General features: G+C 32.8%; 1 protein-coding gene across 1 annotated transcript; it reads left to right on the forward strand.

Moving 5' to 3' along the window:
* Window positions 1-1,609: 1,609 nt before the first annotated feature.
* Window positions 1,610-26,437, forward strand: LOC124359774 (V-type proton ATPase subunit B). The gene is made up of 10 exons (XM_046812795.1): window positions 1,610-1,760; window positions 10,281-10,435; window positions 13,900-14,071; window positions 15,599-15,738; window positions 16,670-16,816; window positions 16,920-17,250; window positions 20,067-20,254; window positions 20,369-20,498; window positions 25,620-25,775; window positions 25,866-26,437. Exons 1-9 carry the CDS (start codon window positions 1,670-1,672, stop codon window positions 25,766-25,768), a joined length of 1,503 nt encoding a protein of 500 aa, XP_046668751.1. The 5' UTR covers window positions 1,610-1,669; the 3' UTR covers window positions 25,769-25,775; window positions 25,866-26,437.
* Window positions 26,438-26,972: the final 535 nt, after the last annotated feature.

Consider the following 26,972-nt stretch of genomic DNA (forward strand, 5'->3'; position numbering starts at 1 on the left):
GGGACCCTTCGAAACTGGTAGAGCTGCTCACATGCCTCAAAGCTGTGTAAGCATGTTCGTATTCTTTAATTTGCTACTGGTGACAGGCACTCTGGAAATAATGGAGCTGAATGTACTATACAGTACTTAGAAACCCAATTTACAATAACCTCCACTCATGGCAGTGAATTTGCGCCTAGCACAGTCAAATGGTTTTTAGTTTGTACATAGTCAATACATAATCGTTTCTTTCTTCTCTCTCCACTAACAACAAGCACCTGGACTCACCAAGGTGAAGACCTCTGTTCAAATAACTCTAGAAAGGAGCCACTCCGTTTATCTTTGTATGACCTTCAAATAATCCTCAGATTAACGACGTGATTGAACCGCAATCGGATTAAAGTCTGTAGTTAAATTTTCAAGTAAAAATATCGGTAGTACTTTGGTCAAAGAAAGGTTGCAGACTTCCAATGGAGATCTGCCACCTCCAAAAGGTACTTCAGCACTATCCTGTTCTTTGAAAATGTCATCCCCTTAGACCATATAGGCACAAAGTCCATCTAGCACAAGTAACTTAACTCTAGTATAAACCAGCCCCTGAATAGCTAAGTTAACGATAAAATACTTTGTAGATGTTGGTTCATAGGAAGTAAATGTTATTGCAATACTAAACTGTGGGGTTTTAATACTACTAGTTACAATACCATCAATTTTTTTTACTAGTAAGCATTATTTGAGGAAAGTTTTGAAGGACTAGGTTTTTTAGAAATCAAATTATATTTTCCAAATCCATACACTTTACTAAAATGCTCTTTTTTGTCACACAACCTATAGGTAGCTTCAAAATCAGCACATTTCTTTCAGGAATGACGTTTCTTTGAACCACAAAAGTAACATTGGTAAGACTCACCTGAGAGAAAAGCATCCATTACTAAAAATATGTTTTAGTTACAACAAGCTCACTGTTAAAATCACGCACGCAGTTGTAGTTCATATGTAATGTAAATACTCCATAAAACCGGTATAACTAATTATTCTAAATTCCAAATTGTTAAAAGGGGTTTCAATGCTAGTACACGTCACACTCATAGAAACGGGGCTCTCATAAATGAAATACCCATGAACTCTATGCCTATATTTTACGTCACTTTTCACTATTATGCCAAAGACCTTCTTAATATTTGACCAATATTAGTAAATAGGGTTAACTCTTTTACAATGTAATGAAAAGAGTTAACTATACAACGGTACATCAACTAATCAGAACCCTACAGAAAAATATTAAGTCTATATTTTGCAGAATGACTTCACAAAACAGCCCCGAAAAGGTGCTATCAATCTCGTATGATTTAGAAATTATTTATACACGTATAATATAAATAATTATAAATAACGAATCCCATTATTTCTTGTTTATGTGTAAATGTTACATCCGTATTGATTTTATTTTTTAACTTAAAACCATGACAATTTTAATAAATAAATGTGTATTCATGACTCTGAGAATATATATGTTTAAAAGTACTCTGTATGCACATGTTTCTATACAGTTTTATACATAAAGTACTCGTTTAGGTGTTGGCTATATATTTAATCGCAGCAGAATAGTTAGATAAAGTGGTGTCACGTGAACTCACGTGAATTGTCAGCTGCTTCTTCTGGGTGTTCTGCCGTTCTGCGAGCTGTGAAGATGTCGTACAAGGGTGGAATTGGTGCTAAACAAGCTCTAAAAGAGCATGTTTTAGTAGTTTCAAGAGATTTCATCTCTCAGCCCCGCTTAAGTAAGTATAATCAACGTATTCAAGTATCAGACGTTTTTATTTTGAGCTCCAGTTTTGCTTAACTTAGTTGTGGGTGGGTCGCCCTATTCCTTCACTATCAGTTTATAATATTTTGTTTTATCCGTCTGTATTCATAATAATTAGTTTACTGGAAAAGTAATGAGTATCAATTAGAGTACAGAAATTACTAAGTTAGACTAATTTTTGACTGATACTAATGTTTCTAAATAAAAAAAGCCTGCAGGGTGGTACAGCTTCTTGAAATTTCTATAGCAAGCCTCTAATATGTCATTTCTACCTCAGTTATCGAGAATAAAACCAGGCTTTGAAACGGATTAAGAATGTATCACAAATATGTACTGTTCAGGTCTGGCATAATAAAGAGTTGGCAGATAAACTAAACCCATTCTACCTAAGTCTAGAACAGTTCCATTTTCCTTGTTTTGTAAGCTACTGTTAAAATTTAATAAAGTATTTTTTCTATTAAAAAAACGCATCTTTATTTTCGTCATTAATGTAGGTGCTATATATATTAATGTAAGAACACAAAAAATGTACATAACAACCCATTGACTGCCCTTAATATTTTTCTTTATCGCCGTCTTTCTCAGTTTTGCAACCTTTTTTTCTAAAATCTGTAAAAAATAGTTTTTTGCTGCAAACCTAACTGTAGGCCTATTTGGTATCAATTTGTTCACAATGAACAGTATAATACAATTATAATAAGTAACTAGAGTAAATATTTTAATTTGAAATTTTTATGGTATCCTAAGTTGAGGAACTTTTTCGTTTTTTGCATGTAGAAAAGGGGGAGGAGTGTCCCTGAAAAATATAGTTTAGTGTATAAATTTCAAATTCCAAGATAGCCTAAGGGCCACAATTTAGTATATTTTTGTACTACTATTTGGGTAAATAAAATAGTTTTAGCGCAAAAACTGAAAGTAGTAGGCTACGAGAAACGTGGGTTTTGGAAAAAAACACATAAATTTGTAAAATTGTTATAAACTGTACACATACATATTCGGTATTAATTTATTTACAATAAACGATAAAATACTATAATAATAAATATTGTGAGAAAACCTAAGGTTTTTTACTTATTATGGTTAGTAGAAACCAAAACTTTTCTAATACGTTTCTAAAAAAGGGATGATTACCAGTTAAAAACAGTTATTCTAATAATGTTTTGGGGTTTTGTAAAATATTATAATAACCTGAAAGTCATAAATTTGGTATAGTTTTACATAGCCTATATGGTTACTACTAGTACCAACGTAACTTTACAAGCGCTTAAGTGATCTGAGCTTGAATTTGGCTACTATCTTGAGGAATGTGTTTCCTTCTTCACCAGCAAGCCCGCACTGATGGCCAGAAGCATTTTTGATTGGTACTTTCCCAATCTTACCTCACGTCCTAAATCGTATAACGTGATCTGACATCGGAGAAGTTGCACAATCTGCGACGTGATCTGAGGTTTGGAAAATAACGATCAGAAACGCCCCTGGCCATCTGTGCAGACTTTGGTGGCACCTTCGGCACTACCCCGCATTTCTGGTGAAATAGAAAAACACCCCTAGAGATAGGCTAGTATCCACATTCAAACTTAGATCACGTGGGTGCTTTTTGAGATTATGTGTAACTTTTTATATTTATAATAAGTACATGTGTATAGTCTAATAACAAATAGTTGATAAAGATTTTGTAGGACCCAATAATTGTGTTGTATACTCAAATTTGAGTTAGCCATGATTAATTGTGAATATCAGACAGAAAATACATCCCACAAGCTGTGAAATCAGCAAAAGTACCAATTAGAAGAACGATTGCTAAGTACACTGAAGGAATGGTGGTGGAAGCCTGGAGAGATACCAGAACAGTTACATATATATCAACAGAGCATGAAAACAACTTTGGTAGCATGGTAAACAAAAGAGGTCAGGAAAAAGAGAAACCAATTCCAATAATCAAGTACAATGCCTTTATGAAAGGAGTTGATCGTTCTGATCAAATGCAGTCATGTTACCCGCTAGAAAGGAAAACTATGCGATGGTACAAGAAAATGTTCATCCATATCCTGCAAATGATCATGGTAAACTCCCATTACCTATATACTGAAGAAAATGCAAATCAGAGAAGGAAATTGCCATTGCTCAATTTCACTGAGTCCATTGTTAACTCTTTACTACCAGATGTGCCAAATCCTGCAAGGGAATTGTTCGACTTATGGTGCACAGTATCTCTAAAATTGCAAAAAAGAAACCTAAATCAATCAAAATCACACAAAAGAGATGCCGACAGTGTTACAGTCAAGGTAGAACAAAGTAGGTCATCTATGAATGTTCAACCTGTCCTGATCAACCAGGACTTTGTGCCGAGTGTTTCGACCGATTTCATCAAGGAAACTATGTGCTAACAGGACATTTGGGTGGCTGGTAGGGATGTATATATATTTGTAAATACCTATTTATGCATATATTTCAGCTGTCTCACAATATTTCTAGACATAAGAAACAAAATGTGTTTTTCGCGCAAATGATAGTGACAAATCAGGTGCTATGTACGTGTGAGGTCCCGGGATCTCAAGTTTTATAAATGACCTAAATGAACTTTTCCAGGCTACAATTGAATATATTTTACCTTTCTGACAATAATTCTATACATAAGAAACAAAATGTGTTTCCTTTGCGCAAGTGAAAGTAATAAGTCGGGTGCTGTGTGCGCATGAGGTCCCGGGACCTCAAGTTTTCAAAATGGCCAAAATAAATTTTTCCAAGCTACAATCGCCAAAATACCATCCCTAGTCTACAAGAAAACATCTAATGGTAATTTTAAACCAAAAATATATTTTAGCATATTGGGTACGTACTGTAGTAGGCTGAAATTCAGCAGTGAACATGTTAAACCGTAACCAAGCGAACAAGTATGGGGTTTTCCGATAGGTATTTCCTGAAGGCATACCCACTCTAAAAAAATAATATGGTAGGCCTATCAAGATTTAAAATAAGTAACTTCTTTTAACTTTACTAATGTTCTTATGGTACTGTATCATACGGAGGCCACTTTGTCCACTACTTGTTATTATGCGATATAAGTAGGTTTAGATTAGGTTATAATAAATATGTTACTAGTAGTACCAAGGTTAGGTTCAAGTTTATCCTTACGAGTGCTCACGTAATCTGAGCTTGTATTAGGGATCAATCGTGAGGCATGTTTTTTTTTGCCAGAAATGTGGGATGATTGCCTTCAGCGTTTGTACTGATGGCCAGGGGCACTTCCCATAGGTACTTTCCTCAGATCACGTGAGCGCTCGTAAAGGTTAACTTTATTTTTTTCTATTTATAATATGTATTTACCTACTTATATCGCATAATAACAAGTAGTAGATAGAGATAGAGTGGCTCCCATATAATACCAAAATATCTTTTTTACTAATAAGCTAAACGCAGAGCTTACTATATTGTGTAAATATTTTTTGCCAAATTATTTTCAACGATTTTGAATTTCACGTGTTGAGTTAAGTACTTAAAATTGTTAAAGTTAAATAGTAAACGTAACTTGTTTGGTGTTAAAATATACTGTTTGTTTTTTGTTACAACCTTGTTTGCGGAAAAATAAGGAAATTTACACAATTGGGAAGCAAACACTGGGGTAAAGGCTTACCTCAAATATAACATTATAATTTCTAAAATGTGTAGTGACGACAAATTACATAAGACGACTTTCAATTTTACAGAGAACACTAAGAAGAAAAACAACTTACTTTTCACAGCTGAATAGTCATAGAGTATAAAATCAATGTAAATTCCTTGTCTTACCAGAATGTGCGAGAACCATGGACTTGTCACTTCAAATTGCATGTGGACGCATTTGTAGTGTATGTCATTTTTCTGTCCCATTTCATCTATCAAAGTTGCCCGTGAACATTTATGTATGTCAATATAAATGGTTCCATTATAATACATTCAAATTAATTTTACGGACAAATTACTGACAGCTTATGACATAAAAAACGATTCTTAACCCCCGAGAATACGTATAGTGCTGACAGACACACCCCAGGCATTTCTTGCATAGAATTCTGATGCCAATGATCAACACTATAGCATTTTGCACATATAATTTTCTTACTGACAGTCGTCAATTTAACTCTCGATGAGTTAAAGATTACATAATTTGTACACTTTGTTATATGACACTATACCAATCTATATATATAAAAAATGAATGTTTGTATGTTTGTCCTTTATGGAATCGTGAACTATTGGACCGATCATGATGAAAATTTGTACGTATATGTATTTTTCCACGGAGAAGGTTTATAAGCTATGCCCATCCCTTTCCCGATTCAGGATTCCGCCCCACTGGTTACAGAAATACCCATAAGAAATGCATTGCAGCAAACATATGTTAACGTCTTTTCAAATTTTTAATCAGCTGTTCTTTGTAAACATATATTACACTTATAGTTTTTAAAGCATAGAGTAAGCTTAAGAGAAACGACAAATTTTGTTTAAATAAACTGTTTTTGCAATCACTGTTAAACATAGACTTTACTATCCAGATAATACAATTCAAATTTGACGTAAAAATTCACCTTTAACTGCAATATTTATTTAATATAAACCATGCTCATGCTTGATCAGAAGAGTAATGCAGATATCATAATTACTATCTTACGTTGGCTACAAATATAAAGAATGTTATAAAATCAACCTTAGTTGTTTTTTTTGACAGAAGTATGGTTCTCAAAACTCCGTGTGTACATATTCTCTCGATCGAGACAACAAAGCAAGCTCAATCGTGGCATCGGAGATATAACTAATTTAATCTAAAATTTATTATAGTAAAAAAAAAATTTACTAAGTAATATAAGGACTTCGGTTCTTAAGATTTGCGTGCGAAGCCGTGGGTAACAGCTAGATAGAGGCAGGAATATGGTACATACCTTCATAATACGCCCAAGAGGCTCACGATGGAACGACTATCAATTATCTCAGCAATGTTTAGAATGTGATAGAAAAAGAATAAGTGAATATAGTGTACTGTTTTCAACGGGAAATTGCGTGCGAAGCCGCGGGCAACTTTTGCAAAAAATTATTGAAATGCGCAGCAAAGCGCGCCGGGCCCGCTAGTTTAGAATAAATAAGCTTTATTTATTAGCTCTTTATTGAAAAGTGATGTAAATTGAACAATTCTTAGCTATAGTAAGATACATTAAAAAAAGGGTTATAATCATCTTAGTCAATCGCCACTACAGCAACAAACCTTTCTTTATTGTCTGAAAAAGACTATTGCCAATTTGGAGTTAAAAACTTGATTTTGTTAATCTCTATATACTTTTTATTCTTGATTTGACATTTGCGATACACTATTGTACGTTGTCTATAGAAAAAAAAGAATTATTATTTTTATTATAGATTGAAAGCGATCTCAAGGTTTCTTAGCAACATTTTCCCTTTTTGCACTGGGAATTGTTAGCTTACCAAGCTACCAATAGATTACTAGCGAATAGGTTTCTTGGAATTAACCCTTAGCGAGCCACAAATAAATAACCAAAACTACTCCTAAGAGCCATACACCTTAAAAATAAAAAAATGCCCAGATACCAAAACCAATTTTCTTTTAATAATTCTTAAAACATAAGAGGTAAGAAAAACGACAAAATATTTTTTTTTCTCTTTATTGTTAATTTACAGCCAAGAAATGGTAAAATCATAATTTCACTGAAAAAATTTAATTTTGACATTCTATGTGCTCATATATAAAATTAACAATAGTTGAACACAATTGTTCTAATATTTTACAAAAAACAAGCATATAGTAATTTTTATTTAGAGAAAATATAAAGAATATAGTAAAAATGTATATATACAAATTAAATAAAAGCAATGAAACTACAAAAAATTTCAATTTTCCAAGTATAAAATAAAGAACACACTACATTTTACAATATTATAACATGAGAAAACTTATAAATGACACTTATTGAAAATGAGCTACATATATGTGATCCTTAGGCGTAGGTTTGTTGTGTGTGATACAGCTCAAAACACAGGTCAGGATGCAAGGCAGGCTTCAACGCGCACGTCTCGATAAAGCCCTACATCACGACAATAATACATAACTACGCTGTACATTGGTTAAAAATATTGATTAACATCAAAATTGAAAAGATAAATACGCGGATCGAAAATAGAAGGGCGAATAAACATCTACCTCACGGAAGGCTACAGGCAGACTGAGCGCGCGTCAATAGACGTCGTTGGCTCTGCGGGAGACTATGAACATCCGGCCGCCCGCCATTTTGTCGCTTGAAAAAGAGTCGTGACCTTCAAAATAGACACAAAAGGTTGTCCCTTGTTTAAATAAACCTTGTTTAACATTTTTTACTAATTTTGTTACCCAGAAAATTTTTTTTAAATAATATATATTTTTTTTAATTGATTTTGCGTCAGTGGACGTCGTTGGCTTTTAGCGCTAGTTTAGGCATGACGTCTAGTAACGTCATTGGCTCGGAAAGGGTTAACAGCGTGTGGACTGTCAATCAACCTGAAACAAATTGCACATGTGCACTGTTTCTCATTTATCACTTTTCATCTCCCAATGTCCTAATTATACGATTAAATTTATTTCTATTACAAAGCCAGCTAGCTTTTCAACTAGAAGCTTATTTCTTTCCTTAGCATTTATATTATCTATCTAAAGTACCACTGCAGCAATAACATCCTCGTCAGTAAAATTTGTAGCTAAACTACTTATCATAGTACAGAACAATTAGGCTAATTCCAAGACTAATTTTAACATCTAGGGTTGCCTAACTGGTTAAACAAGGTTGAAAGTTTCGAAAGATGCAGCATGTTCGAGATAGCATATTGACAAGTAAATTTGCATTGTATGTACTTGACTAATGTTCTACCCATTTGATTTAGGTCTTGACATATAAGATTAATATTACAGAATTAGATCTGAATAGTATTGGTAACAATGCATTGATGATTTATTAAGTTTCAACAGTTCTGAGACTGCCAGTCTACATATCTGTGCATCTCAAATTGATTTCTTACTTAGGATGTCACATAACACAGAAACTTCACTTGCCCTTTATGTGTCAGTAACATGTGGGCAGTCATATTAGTTGTGGTTAGATTATATTTGGCTTACAGTGTTCTATATTGATATAAACAAAACACCATACACTGTATCATTTAGATTGAAGGAAAAAATTAGTTTTCAGCACAACAAATACAAATCTAAACGCAACTAATAATTTTTAGAACTATAAATTTTGCCAGTTGAATTTTTGCTATGCTTATATTATTATTTGTGTTTAAAAATGAACAACTCCAAAATGTTTCTTTTCAAATTCTGAAGTTCTGGGAATACGTATATACAGTACCAGAATTTTAATTCTGATGGATTAATCTTTCATTGAGATTGAGTTTATTTCAAACGTATCATGTGAGACAAATACCATTGCTTTTTCATAATAATTTAGCTTATGTAAGCAATAATTTACACTGGATAATTTTTTAAGTAATAGTGTTATTATTGAGCTACATTAAATATTAGTAATATATTTCATTATCCTGTCTTCAGTTTCATGACAGGAACCGTTTTTACATGTTCCTTCAACTCAAATATTAAGGTGTTTTATTCATCTAAAATAAAGTGTGTTTATAGTTTTAAAGCTAATTTTTTTAAAATATTTATCAATTGTAAAAATTTAGTTAAATTGAAGAATACTGGTATTTTGTATTAAAAAATCTTAACTTTGCTATACTATCTCAATTTACATCGTGACGTATAAGGCACACTTGAGGTGAACATTTTTATGTTTCACTTGAGGTAGAGATATCATTATCTAATAGATTAGCAGTATGTACCAGCCATTGTGTATCAAACAAACATGTATTTTCTCAAACACTTGATAACAAGGGCATTAGGGCAACTGTTTAAGAAAACTTTTAATGGAAAATGTTGTGCTTTCCTTCGTGATAAGAAATGTTTTATTTCTCTTGACTGCAAGTAAATAATAAGATTTTGTTAGCAAAGTCGTTGATAGTAATTAAGTTTAAATCATATTTTGGAACATAACGCTCTTTTTATCAGATATTAATTTGAATTCTTTCTCGTGTATCATAAATATCCAACTCACCCTTGATAGCCTATGTCAAGTTGCATAGCCATCGCATAACCAACTACTACAAAGAGATGTGAAGTTTGTGTAATATACAAAAAAACCTCTCTCTCTCTCCCCCCCTCCCTCCCTCCGATAATAATCATAAAACACTATGGTCCACTTTGTATATTGAATAATGTACTATGATTGTTGTTGAAATTTAGAAAACAGCTCCTTTGTAATAAATAACTAATGTATGGTTTGAGCAGGAAGTCGCTTAATGTTCCGCTTAATAGTCCGTATAAGGTAAAAGATTCATTAAATCCTGTAAATAATTTAAAAACCACTAAAAAGTACATTAATCAGATTTCTCTTGTAAGAAAAGTAAAATCTTGTTACAGCATACAAGACAGTATCCGGTGTAAATGGTCCTCTGGTTATCCTTGATGAAGTCAAGTTCCCCAAGTTTGCTGAGATTGTACAACTCCGTCTCGCAGATGGAACCATCCGCTCTGGTCAGGTTCTGGAAGTCAGTGGCTCCAAGGCTGTTGTACAGGTTTGTGTAACATTTCACTATTGTATATCTTTGATAAGAAGTTCTCCGCTGCAAACAACCGCTCTGGACAGGTGCTAAGAAATCAATGGCTGCAAGGTAGTTGTACAGGTTTGTGTAACATTTCACTATTGTATATCTTTGATAAGAAGTTCTCCACTGCAAACAACCGCTCTGGACAGGTGCTAAGAAATCAATGGCTGCAAGGTAGTTGTACAGGTTTGTGTAACATTTCACTGTTGTAAACCTTTTTATAAGGTCAAGTTAAGTTTGGTGAAATTGTACAACTCTGTCTCGCAGATGGAACAGATTTGTGTAACTGTTGACTATTGTATATCTAAACACTTTATATCAATAGTTACATTCTTATTACATATGATTAATGTACAAATAAAATACTTATGTAACATATTCGAGTAAATTAACATAGTGAAATTAAAATTTGAATTTTTATGGAAATAACCAAATTTTAAACTGTACTAAAAGTAATTGGAGTTCCATGGAAAGTGATGTGTGATCTACTTACATCTGGGTTAATTATGATGTTATAAAAATACAAAATTATTATGATGAATAAAAAGTACAACAACAAATAACAAAGATTCATCATAATAGTATTTGCCTAAAAACTGTTATTAATATTCAATAGAGGATTTAAAGGTAATATTTAGTCTTTGATTCTACACTTTACTGAGTTGCAGTTGTTGCCATTTTGTTCTTAAATTTTTATATCAATTAAGGTATAGATAATAAAAATCAATCAATTACATTACTTTATGAAAAATAGTAATGTATCCGTCGATATCTGCATGTCAAATTTAGTTATTCCCAGTCCAATTGTTTGGTTACAATCAATTTGCTCATAAGGACAGACATTTTTCAAAATTTACATTTTAGATTGAGTAGCTCCAAATGTAACCCCACAACTTGTTTTTTGGCATATTCATGCCTAATGTCTCTTGTTGTTATCAAAGAATAGTGACTATTGTATTCACTCAAGCCCATTTACCATTTTACAGAACACTTGGTTATAAACTAGATGAAGAGATAATAGAGGAACAATAAAAACGACATTATGGCACAGTGTAGCTGAATGTGATCCAGCATTGAGATATTTGCCTGCAAGCCAAACTGTGTCAATACAAGCCAATCAATACACTTTAAATACAACCTTTTTGTTAAAACCGCTTGGCCGAAAATTCGCCTCTCTAAAGACATTTTCTATTATATTTGGTTTTTTCTTTGTTTTAAACATTTATTTATGTACTATGGTGAATTTAATTTAATATTGACTGTTACTATTTTCTTTCAACACTCTGAATATCTAATTAATATTTCTATAAATAACAAATTATGAATTTATAGAGAATTCATAATTCACAGGACCAATTATGTTTGACTTGTTCTTCACAGTTAATATTGCTACTTTTTTATCAGGTATTTCTAAAAACTGAAATTATAAAAGTATACGCCATTAAGTAATAAAAACAAATAGATATCTAAATCATGTTTTAAAAGAACAAGTATAGGACATATCTACTCAATGGCCTGTCACCACCTATACATTACAACTTGTAACAGTATAACTTGTAGTTCTTTCAAAAAACTAGAATAAATTGGTATAAACAAATATATTAAATATGCCAGTTTCCTATCCTATCCTATCACTTCCTATCCTACTATTGTATATAGAGTTAATGTGTTAATTGCACATTGTATATTTGGTCCACCTAGGCCAAAAAGTGTTTGGATTTTTGTACAATTTTTTTCGTAAAGTATTAAAGTTAAATCTATCTTGTGTAAATTACTGTGAAAATCTGAGATTAGCTTAATATGTAGCTAACCAATATCCTAATGGTTTGATATATAAGAGTATTATACTCAAGGATTGCTCTTTCTTTGGCCTGAGGCATTCCAGAAAAGAATCAAGCCCTCAAAAATTATATTTAATTGATTAATACAACTTAGTTTTGTTTACCATCCTTTCGGTTACAGCTTCATTTCAAGTATAAGAATTAATGTGTTACCCAAGATTCAAATCTATATATATAAAAATGAATGTTTGTATGTTTGTCCTTTATGGAATCGTGAACTATTGGACCGATCATGATGAAAATTTGTACGTATATGTATTTTTCCACGGAGAAGGTTTATAAGCTATGCCCATCCCTTTCCCGATTCAGGATTCCGCCCCACTGGTTACAGAAATACCCATAAGAAATGCATTGCAGCAAACATATGTTAACGTCTTTTCAAATTTTTAATCAGCTGTTCTTTGTAAACATATATTACACTTATAGTTTTAAAGCATAGAGTAAGCTTAAGAGAAACGACAAATTTTGTTTAAACTGTTTTTGCAATCACTGTTAAACATAGACTTTACTATCCAGATAATACAATTCAAATTTGACGTAAAAATTCACCTTTAACTGCAATATTTATTTAATATAAACCATGCTCATGCTTGATCAGAAGAGTAATGCAGATATCATAATTACTATCTTACGTTGGCTACAAATATAAAGAATGTTATAAAAATCAACCTTAGTTGTTTTTTTTGACAGAAGTATGGTTCTCAAAACTCCGTGTGTACATATTCTCTCGATCGAGACAACAAAGCAAGCTCAATCGTGGCATCGGAGATATAACTAATTTAATCTAAAATTTATTATAGTAAAAAAAAAAAATTGACTAAGTAATATAAGGACTTCGGTTCTTAAGATTTGCGTGCGAAGCCGTGGGTAACAGCTAGATAGAGGCAGGAATATGGTACATACCTTCATAATACACCCAAGAGGCTCACGATGGAACGACTATCAATTATCTCAGCAATGTTTAGAATGTGATAGAAAAAGAATAAGTGAATATAGTGTACTGTTTTCAACGGGAAATTGCGTGCGAAGCCGCGGGCAACTTTTGCAAAAAATTATTGAAATGCGCAGCAAAGCGCGCTGGGCCCGCTAGTAGCATATATTTTTCATTTATTATTTACAGTAATAGTAATTGAAAAATTAACCAGTAATTTTTTAACAAATCTTATAACAGAGAAGACACTAAGGAAGTTACAATATCCAAGGTTTGAATAAATCTTTGAAAATAGTAACTCTTCACCTTTTATAATTGAGAACCCCTCTGAGTTGGTAGATCACCGAATGAGAACGAAATATTCCATTGCTTATGCATTTTTCTCACAATTTGACCTACTTACGCTCCAGATTAGAAAAGTTAAGTCTGACTTTCATATCCAATCCCTAGGTTGAAATATGGATTTTCCCCCATCCAAATTAAAGAAATTATTTTATTTTGTATTGAAATTATGCAATTTATGGAGAGCAATTCTATAATTGTTTAACCCCTCAAAAGTCTTCTGTAATATCTCAAGATATTCATGTTAGATATTGTTATTTTTGTAAAAGAGAGCTTATTTCCAGATTTGTTGATAGTTAATTGTTTTTCTACAAACATAGGTGTTTGAGGGCACCTCTGGAATTGATGCCAAGAACACACTTTGCGAGTTCACTGGTGACATCCTGAGGACTCCAGTGTCTGAAGACATGTTGGGGCGTGTATTCAACGGCAGCGGCAAGCCCATTGACAAGGGACCTCCCATTCTTGCCGAAGACTACCTGGACATCCAAGGTCAGCCAATACTTTAAATCTTGTATTACAATATTAAACACAAAGTACGAAATTAATTTTTATTTTGACTATATCTCTATTTTAAATATATAATGAAGTCAGAGTTGAAAGTAAAACCTAATAAGTTTGAAAGTTATCATTTTTCACTAATTATTTTTATATAATATTTAGTATAATGCAATTTTAAATTAGATGAAAGTTTTTCATAAAAATGTCCAAATACCATTTGTATGGTGAAAATAGCTTGAAGTCTATTTTTTCTGGTTGCAACTGCCAATAATAAAATCCAAACTTGTCTTTAGTAATAAAGATAAACAAGATATAATGTAGCTAAACAAACATTTCATACCTGAAATAGTAACTCAGGAAAGAGAGTATCCAAAAGTAAAGTCTTATAAAAAATAGAAATCTCTTTTTAATCAAAATAAACAAAATATCTTAAAAACTGTTTTTTTATGTAAAACTTCAAAACAATTCCACTTCTCTGTACATTTTTACAATTTTTTTTGTAAATAGTGAAATGTATTTTTGAAAAAATTACATATTGACATTCTAACATTTTTTAGATATTTTCTGCTTTTATATATACTTTTATATTTTTAGACCTCCTTTACGTTGTAGAACGTAAATTATAGGTTTATATGTTAATATGTTTGTTACAAATCTTAAGAAGTGTTTTTACATGATGTAAAAGTTGATAAAAACACAAAATATTTTCAGAAAATGCTTCAAATGAAGTAAATTTATTATAATAAAAACTCATTGTCTAATAATAATTGTCTACGTTCACCTGTCATTTACTAGTTCACTCATAGTGCTCAATAAATAAAAAATCTGAAATAAACAGAATTTTAACTAGGCCTAGGACTAGGTATAACGATTTTTATATCACAAATTTAGCCTACAGACCTATGAATGTTACTAAATTATTGTGCAATAAATGAATCACAAATAAAACCATTGTTCATATTGTAGTTTATATTTGAAGCATGTGATCTCGTTGATAAAGAAATTCTGAACGCAGTAATATAGCTAAACTCATTCCTAACTAAATTTCCCACAGCAAAAGTATAGCCAAAAATCGGTGAAACATCCCGATTAATTTGATATAATATTTGTCCAACTGATTAATATTTGTCTTATTTTCGATAGCAAACGTTTGATTAAAAAATTACTGCAAAATCGACTAGTGACTAGTTGTTCAACATTGGAAAAAAATATTTAGTGATTAGTCACTAGTTGTCTTAACAGATGGAGGGTTAATACGGTCTCTCTGCCACAGAAGAACTCATAATAAATATTTTCTAATATAACCATTTAAATTTTTGTGATTTATAAAGAGTGGCAACATTGGCACAAACAAACTTGCTGCTCTAGAGTACTGCTACAATTTATTCAGTTAAAACTCAATTAACGTAGAAATTTGTGTAATAAAGTAGGAAAGTTTTTTGTTGTATGTTTGTAATAACGTTAATATACAATAAATATTTAAATGATATTTAAGTAGTTTATTCTTGTTTTACACAGGTCAGCCCATTAACCCCTGGTCTCGAATCTATCCTGAGGAAATGATCCAGACTGGTATTTCTGCCATAGACGTGATGAACTCCATTGCTAGAGGTCAGAAGATCCCCATCTTTTCGGCTGCTGGTCTGCCACACAATGAAGTAATCTTTTTCTTCAGTTTTATTAGGCCACTCCATATTAGTAGTTAAATGTATTGTGCAACTACGTATGTCAAGTTTCATTATCCTATTTAAAATGATTTGTCATCACAATTCTCAAGAAAAAAAGTGGTTTTAACATCTTAAGGCGTGCATCAAAACTTAAAAAAATAAATAGAATTGGTCTAAAAGAAGAAGGGTGTCATAACGTTTTATTATTGTGTTTTCATGAAAACATTGTCTTAAAGACTCACCAATCAGCAAATTAGTCTTCAAAATGGTTCAATCTCGTAGTGGCCAAGTTGCCTCGTAAGGCAAATTCTAGAGATGCACTCCAGTTAAAGTACCTGAATATCCCACCCAAAACTGACTGCTACTTCAGCAGGTGATAAGTACCTACTAAGATACAGGTAGTCATTTATGCATCTCCTGTCCCAAAGTGAAGGATGAAACAGGAATGTCCAAAGTAAATGCAATATTTGCCTGCACACTCAGAAGAGACCAATAAGCGGAATGACACCTTGTATGAGTGCTGCAACCTTTGGTGTTGCTCTTTGCATTCATCCTTGTTTTCAGGAATTTTACACAATGAAAACTTATTTAAAATTTAAGTCTTTAAAACCTGTAATTTCCTTGACTTATGTTTTAAAATGTAAATAAACACGTTTTGAGAGATTTGTAACTTTATTAATTTTTAACCATATGGTAATTTTTGGAAATGCATTCTTTACTCATTTTAAATGTGCAAATACGAATATCATACATGTCCATACTGCTGAAAGGGTTAATAACCGTTGGTGTAAACTAAAATTATGGATACAATTCTTGCTTAGAAATATGGGGAAAGCAGTAACTGAATGTAAGTTTTTTCTCGTATATAAGGAAAAATAATGAATTTTGATTGAAATAAAAACAAATTGTGTATTGTTGACAGATTGCCGCCCAAATCTGTAGACAGGCTGGGTTGGTAAAGCTGCCAGGTAAATCAGTCTTGGACGATCATGAGGACAACTTCGCCATCGTGTTTGCTGCTATGGGTGTCAACATGGAGACAGCCCGATTCTTCAAGCAAGATTTCGAGGCATGTACATAATTTGGACAAAATAATTTGATTTCACCATTACAGTTTATGTAGCTACTGTTTTAAAACTGTACATGAAAGTAACGTCAGTTTCATCTCTCAGGAAAATGGATCCATGGAGAACGTGTGCCTTTTCTTGAACTTGGCTAATGATCCAACCATCGAGCGTATCATCACACCTCGACTGGCCCTGACAGCCGCAGAGTTCTTGGCATATCAATGTGAGAAGCACGTGTTGGTCATCCTGACCGATATGAGCTCCTACGCTGAGGCTCTGCGAGAGGTATCAGCTGCCCGAGAGGAGGTGCCCGGCCGACGAGGATTCCCCGGTTACATGTACACTGACTTGGCCACCATCTACGAGCGTGCGGGACGAGTTGAGGGCAGGAACGGATCCATCACCCAGATCCCCATCCTAACTATGCCTAACGATGGTTTGTATCTTCTGTCAATACAATCATAATTAGTGATACTCAGTAGATTTGTAGTAGCAGAGATTGGCAAAGTGACTTAAATATGTATCATTTCATTATGAAGGGAATTTATAAAACTGTAACTTTTATGATAGCAATAATCTGATTTACAAGTTAAAGGTGTAGACTTTTAAAATCAAAACTAACTTGAGAGATGGTTGAAATTGAATTTTTTTTTTATTGTAATATGATTGGGTGAATCAGCTTTTTCTTCAAAAAGACTCAGAAAACTCAGAAAGAAATGGGCAGACATTTTTCCACTTTCCAAGTTTTAATTTTTGTTTTCCTAATGGGAAAGAGAAAAAATTACAAATGTTTACCACATTTACAGTTTTCACTTAAATACTTTTTAAGAGTCATTAATCCTCCTATTTGGCCATCGAATCATTTTGAGTTCGTCTAGATTAACACTGTAATGACAAGCAACTCATATTAAGTCGTTGTGTTATCTCCGTATCTATGATGTATTTAACCATCAAATGGGGTTTTAACTCTGGCAAATATCATATCTACACGTTGAAATGAAATGTCCAAAATAGGTAGGTATTGAAATTTCCGATAAACCTCATCACTTGACTTGGCAAGTTGTAAAGTAGTAGAATATTTAACGCCAGATGCAAAGTTGTGAGAAGAGTAAAAAAACTTTCTAAGTTCCAATTATCGTACTGAAGGTGTTTTTGTTTTTTATTAATATGAATACAAAGCTTAGATTGTTAACTATTTAAAAAAATTGATGGAATTTGCAAAAACTTTACCAGCATGATTATAACAAATTCTGTATCAAACTTTTTATGTTTTTGTTGTACCGTATTCTTTTAATTTTGTTTTTGTCAATATCTTTAAATTTACATTTACCACGAGGAATATAAATTTGGAGTTACTAACAAATTTATAACATTTGTTGTGTTTGCATGTAAAACAATATTTTACATCTACTTAACAGAAAACCATTGCATTTTTAGTAAATTAGCTACTTTTTTAAATATTCTAGTATAATAAATGTACATTATATATATATATATATATATATATATATATATATTTGCACATTGTAGTGGTTCATATTTTCGTATTGAGTAATCTACACTAGCTACTGATTAAGGAACTATGTCTGTCTAAATACAGTAACAATTCATTGAAATGGAGAACGGGTGTGCTCATCATTGGAACTTGTGTTTTTCATGATTTCTTGAGCTTTAGGGCTAAAAGGATTTTCAAATTGTATCAAGAATTAATAATTACCATTCATTTTATTGGTACTATTAGGCAGGTTATGATTATTTGTGTAGTGGTTGTTGACCATATTTTTGAACATTATTTAATAATAGACTATTTGATTTTGAAGACATTTAAAATTAATAATTTTAATACTTTTGAGAAGTTTTAATTTTTGTTACCAATACTACTTGCCACTTAACATATTGACATACTAACACATTAATGTGTCAGTATTAAGAACACCACTCATGATCATTGTGTACGAGGTGTGTCCTAAAAGTATCCGACCTTGACATCTGGCATGAACTGAAATTACTCAGCGGCAACGGCAATCTGGTCTCCTTCAAAGTACTACCTTATTCCAACGCTCCTCCCACTTCTGGAAACACTCCTTAAATTCATTTTGTGGAGTGGCTAACAGGACCTTCGTCGTATTTTGTTTTATTTGTTCAACATCGTCAAATCTTTTTCCTTTCAAAGGAATTTTTAATTTCGGAAATAGCCAGAAGTTACAAGGAGCTATTTCAGGACTGTATGGAGGCTGTCGTAGTTGGTTGATGTTGTGTTTGACCAAAAAACGCTGAATAAGATTTGAGGAATGAGCTGGCGCGTTGTCGTGGTGCAGGATCCAGTCACGGCTTGTCCACAATTCAGGTCGTTTCCTTCGCACTGCATCTCGTAGCCGCCTTAGGACCTCAAGCTAATACTCCTTATTCACTGTCTGGCCTCTTGGAGCATATTCGTGATGAACAACACCGTCCTGGTCAAAAAAAAAACTCTCAGCATTGTCTTGACATTGCTTCGACTTTGTCTTGCTTTTTTCGGCCGATTTGTGTATCGCCCATAGAGACGTCACCATAAACTTTCCGTATCATAGTAATCATCTCTGATGCTGAATGGCCAAGTTTTTGGCAAATTTAATGCAAATGCGCTGCTCAACACGTTCAGTCATATTGAAATGTGACGCACACACACGGCAGTACTGTACGGAACAGAGCGCTGTGACTCACTGAGTGACCGGATCGTATTCAATGCCTAATATGGGAAGGAGTAGGCTCGCCCCTCCCCTCCAATAACCGGTTCGAGCCAGTCGGTTACGCTGCAGCCGCCTACTGGTCGGCGGTCGGATACTTTTTGGACAGACCTCGTATACAACAACAATAAAGTTATTAATCCAAATGCATTACAAGAAGTTTTTTATTAAAACATTAGAGCCATTTCAAACAACTGAAAGTTTATCAAGGAACAATAATATACTTTTACCATTATTAGACTATAGTCATCTTTATTCTTTATTGCCGTCATTTACTTCCAGCATTCATATATTTGTCATAGTGATGATCTGCTCAAATGCAGCAAGCAAAAGCTGCCTGTATAGTGTGAATTGTTAAAAGGCATTTTGTGAACACATACAAATTTGTAACATAAGTATAGAGCAGAGGATTTAAAGTGTTTCTCTTTGAATAAAATTAAAAATAAGCTTAGCTGTGTTGTGTTGTGTTAAGATAAGTTGAATTGTATATAGCTAGATTGATTGTAACCTTAATTTCTGTCAACAGACATCACTCACCCTATTCCCGATCTGACTGGGTACATCACAGAGGGACAAATCTACGTTGACCGTCAGCTGCACAACAGGCAAATCTACCCACCCATCAATGTACTGCCCTCCCTCAGCCGTCTTATGAAGTCTGCTATCGGCGAGGGAATGACTCGCAAGGATCACTCTGACGTATCCAACCAACTGGTGAGCTTTTTTCTGATAATGAGCAATGTTTGAACTAAACGTAAATGTTTTCTGTGTACATTAAAATATAGCTTTAGTGGAATCTCAGTATTAACTCATGTTCTGTACATGCAGTATGCTTGCTACGCCATCGGTAAGGATGTACAAGCCATGAAGGCCGTCGTTGGTGAGGAAGCCTTGACACCTGATGATCTGCTGTACCTCGAATTCCTCACCAAATTTGAGAAGAACTTCATCTCTCAAGGTAAAATTTTTTTCTGTATTCTACTACATTACTTAAATTAGTATCATTTATGAGGTATGTCCACAAAGTAAATTCCGTTTGGTTATATAAAACAAATTTGTACAGATATAGATAAATATTTATAGTACAAAAATCTACAACTCTTCAACTACTTTTTTTCTACATAGCTTTGGAAATTTGTAAGCACATTTCCACACACACACAAGCACAAGCTTTTGTGTGTCTTCTTCCTAGAAGGTTGCAGACTGTGTTTTCAATCATATGGTAACATGTTCTTGCAGCTCATCATTGTCATTAAAGTGTTGATCACGAAGGAAATATTTCAGGTAGAAGAAGAGATGAAAGTCGCTAGAAGCGAGGGGCGGGTTGTACGGAGAATGGCCAAATAGGTGCCAGCCAAATTCCTGTAATGTGGGCAATGTAAGGTTGGGACTTATCGTAGAACAAACCAACACTTTTTGACAGTAATCCTTCTAGCTCGTTCTGTATTGCATAGCACAATTTATTAAGGGTCACGCAATAAACATCTACATTGATTTTTTTGCCTCTAGGTAAGAAATCAATCATCTAAATGCCTTTTATGTTCCAAAAACAGGCGCACAATACTTTTCGAGGTGACTAAGATTTGCTTAGTCTTAACCTTCCCTGGGGAAGTGTGCCTTTCTTTCGATTGATTGCTATTTAGTTTCAGGGGTGTCATGATACACCCAAGTTTCATCCTCCTTGACTATGAGAAAAAGAAAATGATTACCGTCTTCATCATATCGTGTCAAAAACTGAGGTGCACTGTCCATCTGTTGTTTTTTGTGTTATTCAGTAAGAATTTTGGGTACCCAACGTGAGCAAAGTTTTTGAAATTTCAGTTTTTCGGTAACAATCTCACGAATTAGTGGTTGTGAGAATTCCATAGCAAGAGTACTATGTAAACTTCCGGTTTTCGTTAAGTCTCTTCAATTGTGTGAACCAGTTCATCAGTAACAATCAAAGATAGCATCCACTTTGTTCTTCATCGCGCACTTTATCACGCCTTTCATTGAACAGTCTGACCCACCTTCTAATCATTGATGAAGATTTCAATTTAACATCTATTGACTGTATATGATAAATTGAAACTGCCAATAATCAGCAGTCATCTGTATAGTCTAAGGCAGGGGTGCCCAACCTTTTTTACCCAAGGGCCACATTGTAAAGCCTTTATGGCCAGGCGGGCCAACATCCCAGGGGATTTGGAACCCCAAACAAAACGTATTGCCCGGGGTTTGTTCCAGAAATCTTGTGCAAAATATGAGTTTTAAGGTTATTTGGCCCTTGTTTCCTGATTATTGTAATTTCTTATTATTTATTAGTTGTTAGGTAAAGGTTTATAATATGTTATGTTTTTAGGTTATTTTAGTAGAAATAAATATAAACCCAGACTTTTGGATGTTTGCTCTAATTCTGAGGGAACAATAAAAAAGTCACCAATAAATTAAATACATTGATTTTAATTAATCCTACTAGGATACTAGGACATACAAATTACGTGGCGAGTGGTGACCTTGAATTGGGTAGGGGTTACGTCGCCGCACCGCGCACTGTGCCGTGCTTTACGCCCGCTCTATTCGCCAGCCGGCAGCCACCACCGTAGTCAGTGAAATCTGTCTGCAACTACTTCTTTCAACACTCATACTCCACCAAATGAATAAGGCTCGTTCTACGTGAAATCGACTGGACTGCTTGGTTCTCAAAATTTGTATTTATTTAATATTTCAAATGCTTGTAAACAAATTTGGTTGTTTTGGCAACAAGGCGGGCCACATAAAACTGACTCGCGGGCCGGATTCGGCCCGCGGGCCGTAGGTTGGGCAGCCCTGGTCTAAGGTGCAAAGCGTTCTTGATTGGCCAAAGCTTAACCCTAGTTATGATCAATATCTCAAAAATTTAATTGTGTAAGCAATGTTTCGATGTAGTGTGAGCTAGAAGACTTTGATGTTATATAAGTATACTGTTTAATTTGACTACCGCCTCAATCCCGTTGGTTAAAACAGTACAATGAGAAGAAAGGTAAAGTAATCCCACATTGAAGCAAACTTACATTTTATGTACTTTGTATGGTATGCTACACGAATATATTAATAAAACAGATTATATTCAATTCAATTCAAAATATATGTGTTCCATCTTTGTATACAAAACATTGCTCAGGAATAGAGTCAAAAAATAGAGTCCTTACAACTCAATTACATAAAAAAAATTCAAATACAGTATAACTAAATACTAACAATACTAAATACTAAATAAAAACATATACAGTATTACGAAACTATCTAATCTTTATTTACATCAGCCTGAACATTGCTAAATTTGAATGAATAATAAGATAATCAAACCAGTATATATATTACATGATTTCACTAGGGATATTGTCTGTATCTGACCCATCACTAGATTAACTCTAAGACCTGCTCCACCATTTCCCTCAAATAATGTTCCATCACTGACACTTAGCCAACAATAAATCACTATTTTATCCATCAATATTTTAGAAAAGTTTATTTCCGATTACTGAAATCTAACCAAGCCTAAGTTTTTATTCCACGTTTCTCAAATAGTCATATATACATAACAAAACCATGATCCAAACAGTTATCATGTATAACAAAAGTAATAACGGTAAATACATATTTGGGTGTGAAAACTATCTACCAAGACGCAATTGTTACTTCAGAACTAAGGTAGTGCCGAAAATAATGTTTAGTACGTTAAAAACGATAAACTATGTAAAATAAATGTTACCCAGGTGATTTTCCAGTATCGTACTCGGAGCCTATAATTTATCAAACCCATTTAAATAAATATATGTTCCTTTATTTTAAAATACAGTATATTTATTTGCGTTATTGCAATGTCCAATAACACACTACACATTTAATACAACACTAAAACACTACTAAAATTTAAAATTATATGCCACTCGGCACAGATTTAAATGTAAACAATGCTGACAAGATGGCGTTCACAACAGACTACGTTTTTTTATGGTTGAAATAATCAACATGCTACGTCACAACTACAATAAATTATAAAGAGGAATAAAACCTTAAGTTTTCATTAGCATTTTCCTTCCCGAATCCATTGGTGCATGAATAAAATCGATACTCTACCAGGGTATATTGTAAAAAGTGATTGTGTGAGAGAATGTTTATCAACAAAATTTGGTTGATTAACAGTACAGAAATGTCCAAAGGTGACATAATTATGGTGATTAACACTACGAGGGTTAAATTGGGTATTTTAATTATGACTATTGTTAATTACTGAAGATCTAGTACGTTGCTTAGCATATTTTATACGTTCAAATATTTGCAAACTATGTACATCTGTAACTAATAGAAACCAGAACTAATTTATGGTTACTAGTTCTAACTATTGATAATAATAATAAATTCGTTTATTTGTCATAAAACATCATAAAATTATATGCCACTCGGCACAGATTTAAATGTAAACAATGCTGACAAGATGGCGTTCACAACAGACTACGTTTTTTTATGGTTGAAATAATCAACATGCTACGTCACAACTACAATAAATTATAAAGAGGAATAAAACCTTAAGTTTTCATTAGCATTTTCCTTCCCGAATCCATTGGTGCATGAATAAAATCGATACTCTACCAGGGTATATTGTAAAAAGTGATTGTGTGAGAGAATGTTTATCAACAAAATTTGGTTGATTAACAGTACAGAAATGTCCAAAGGTGACATAATTATGGTGATTAACACTACGAGGGTTAAATTGGGTATTTTAATTATGACTATTGTTAGTTACTGAAGATCTAGTACGTTGCTTAGCATATTTTATACATTCAAATATTTGCAAACTATGTACATCTGTAACTAATAGAAACCAGAACATTTATGGTTACTAGTTCTAACTATTGTAAAACATCATTACAGATTTAAATGTAAACAATGCTAGATGGCGTTCACAACAGACTACGTTTTTTTATGGTTGAAATAATCAACATGCTACGTCACAACTACAATAAATTATGAATAAAACCTTAAGTTTTCATTAGCATTTTCCTTCCCGAATCCATTGGTACATGAATTCGATACTCTACTATGTTTATCAACAAAATTTGGTTGATTAACAGTAAATGTACAAAGGTGACATAATTATGGTGATTAACACTACATGACTATTGTTAATTACTGAAGATCTAGTATAGCATATTTTATACGTTCAAATATGCAAACTATGTACATCTGTAACTAATAGAAACTAATTTATGGTTACTAGTTCTAACATTCGTTTATTTGTATGCCACTCGGCACAGATTTAAATGTAAACAATGCTGACAAGATGGCGTTCACAACAGACTACGTTTTTTTATGGTTGAAATAATCAACATGCTACGTCACAACTACAATAAATTATAAAGAGGAATAAAACCTTAAGTTTTCATTAGCATTTTCCTTCCCGAATCCATTGGTACATGAATAAAATCGATACTCTACCAGGGTATATTGTAAAAAGTGATTGTGTGAGAGAATGTTTATCAACAAAATTTGGTTGATTAACAGTACAGAAATGTCCAAAGGTGACATAATTATGGTGATTAACACTACGAGGGTTAAATTGGGTATTTTAATTATGACTATTGTTAATTACTGAAGATCTAGTACGTTGCTTAGCATATTTTATACGTTCAAATATTTGCAAACTATGTACATCTGTAACTAATAGAAACCAGAACTAATTTATGGTTACTAGTTCTAACTATTGATAATAATAATAAATTCGTTTATTTGTCATAAAACATGTTACATGCATTGACAAAGTCTAATTCAGTTACAGACTAAATAGCATTGTCTCTAAATAATATTTAATAAGTATAATACAAAAATATTATATATATAATAATATAAGACATTAATTGTCTAGTTGAGAATTATACTTATCATATCATGAACAATTATTAAAAGTCTATTTTGTTAATAATTGTTTAATAACAAACAATAGAAAGGTTGTCGTCTTGTCCCCCTCTCCAGTAAAATTTAGACCTGACTAGAATTTGATGTTGGTAAAACTGGTGAGTAATGAATGTATAAAAAACTTATCTGATGTGTGTAACAGGTAACTATGAGAACCGTACAGTATTCGAGTCACTGGACATCGGTTGGCAGCTGCTCCGTATCTTCCCCAAGGAGATGCTCAAGCGTATTCCTGCCACTACACTGGCAGAATTCTATCCCAGAGATTCCCGCCACACTCAGCCTAAGTAGATTAAAGGTATGTATGGGGTAATTTACATTACTTATTCTTACATTACTTCTTAACAAAGAAAAATGTATTATATTTTACTTTCATTTGATGTTACAGATATTCATGGTGCGCACACACGCTCAATGAAGCCACATTCCATCAAAAACTCTTAGTACTTTTGTGAATAGTACTTATCATTGGATCATGTATATATTATTTGAAAACATTGAAAATGTGTTAAACGCAGTCCCCTTGCTAGTGAATTGTCAGACTTTATGTGCTTAAAATCACTATTCTTTCAGATATAACTTTGCTTTGCATTAAAGTTACATTGATTGTTACTATTGTATTAAATAATTTTATTGTTAGTTTATTGAGTACGGATTATTTTATTTTTTTACTATACTATAAAAGGATTGTTAATGGAAATTAATATTTTATGAATTTTAATAGTGTTACTAGAAATGTTTTTCGGTAATACTTAATTTTTAAAGATTCCCTATTAAAATGACAATACAGAAAGAGAGTTTATGGGTTGAAACAATGTCAGTATTCTTGTGTCGTAGTTTTGGTGTCTGGGTAAAACAGTCCATTGTGTCATTGTATTTATAGCTTCCATTGTTTTAAGTTCATTGTACTCATGTATTTAAGACAAATATTGTATCATAAAATATAAAATGTTAAATGTTTGTTTGTTTTTCTTTACACCCCGCAGAATTACATTTGTGTAAGAAATTATATTTATAAATCGAGTTTGTGCATAATTAAATATTGTGGAACCTAACCCCCCACAAAACAGCAAAAATCAAAGAAAAAAACACCTCTACATGATATGAATGATTATAGATCAGTACATTATGTAGCAGCATTTATGATTGGATTTTGTTTCAGTTCTATTATTTCAAAATGTTGTGAAGGGGGAATTTGTTTAGTCTTTTGAAATCGTTTATTAATTTATGTATTAACTACTGTTTTATGTACCAAGGCATTGGTTCTGTATTCATTATTATATATTTTGTAATTCAGTATTATAACTGTAAATTGTTTCTGTTTTCATTCCATTTGGAAAATTAAGGTTTTTAAAATGATATAACTACTCCAGGTAGAGAACACAATCAAGATTTTGATAGATGAACACTCAGCAAACTGTAAACTATATGTTACCACTCACAGAACTCTGAAAAGTCTGTTGTGATTCTACCCCAAAATATATGTAATGTGGTA

The sequence above is a fragment of the Homalodisca vitripennis genome, chromosome 4 (assembly GCF_021130785.1).
Source record: "Homalodisca vitripennis isolate AUS2020 chromosome 4, UT_GWSS_2.1, whole genome shotgun sequence".
NCBI lineage: Eukaryota > Metazoa > Arthropoda > Insecta > Hemiptera > Cicadellidae > Homalodisca > Homalodisca vitripennis.

Bases quoted from the DNA above. Each gene is read 5' to 3' on its own strand.
- LOC124359774 (XM_046812795.1), top strand. From the start codon at position 1,670: ATGTCGTACAAGGGTGGAATTGGTGCTAAACAAGCTCTAAAAGAGCAT. The intron at 14,072-15,598 runs GTCAGCCAATAC...TGTTTTACACAG, and splicing joins AGACTACCTGGACATCCAAG to GTCAGCCCATTAACCCCTGG. The intron at 17,251-20,066 runs GTTTGTATCTTC...TTCTGTCAACAG, and splicing joins CCTAACTATGCCTAACGATG to ACATCACTCACCCTATTCCC.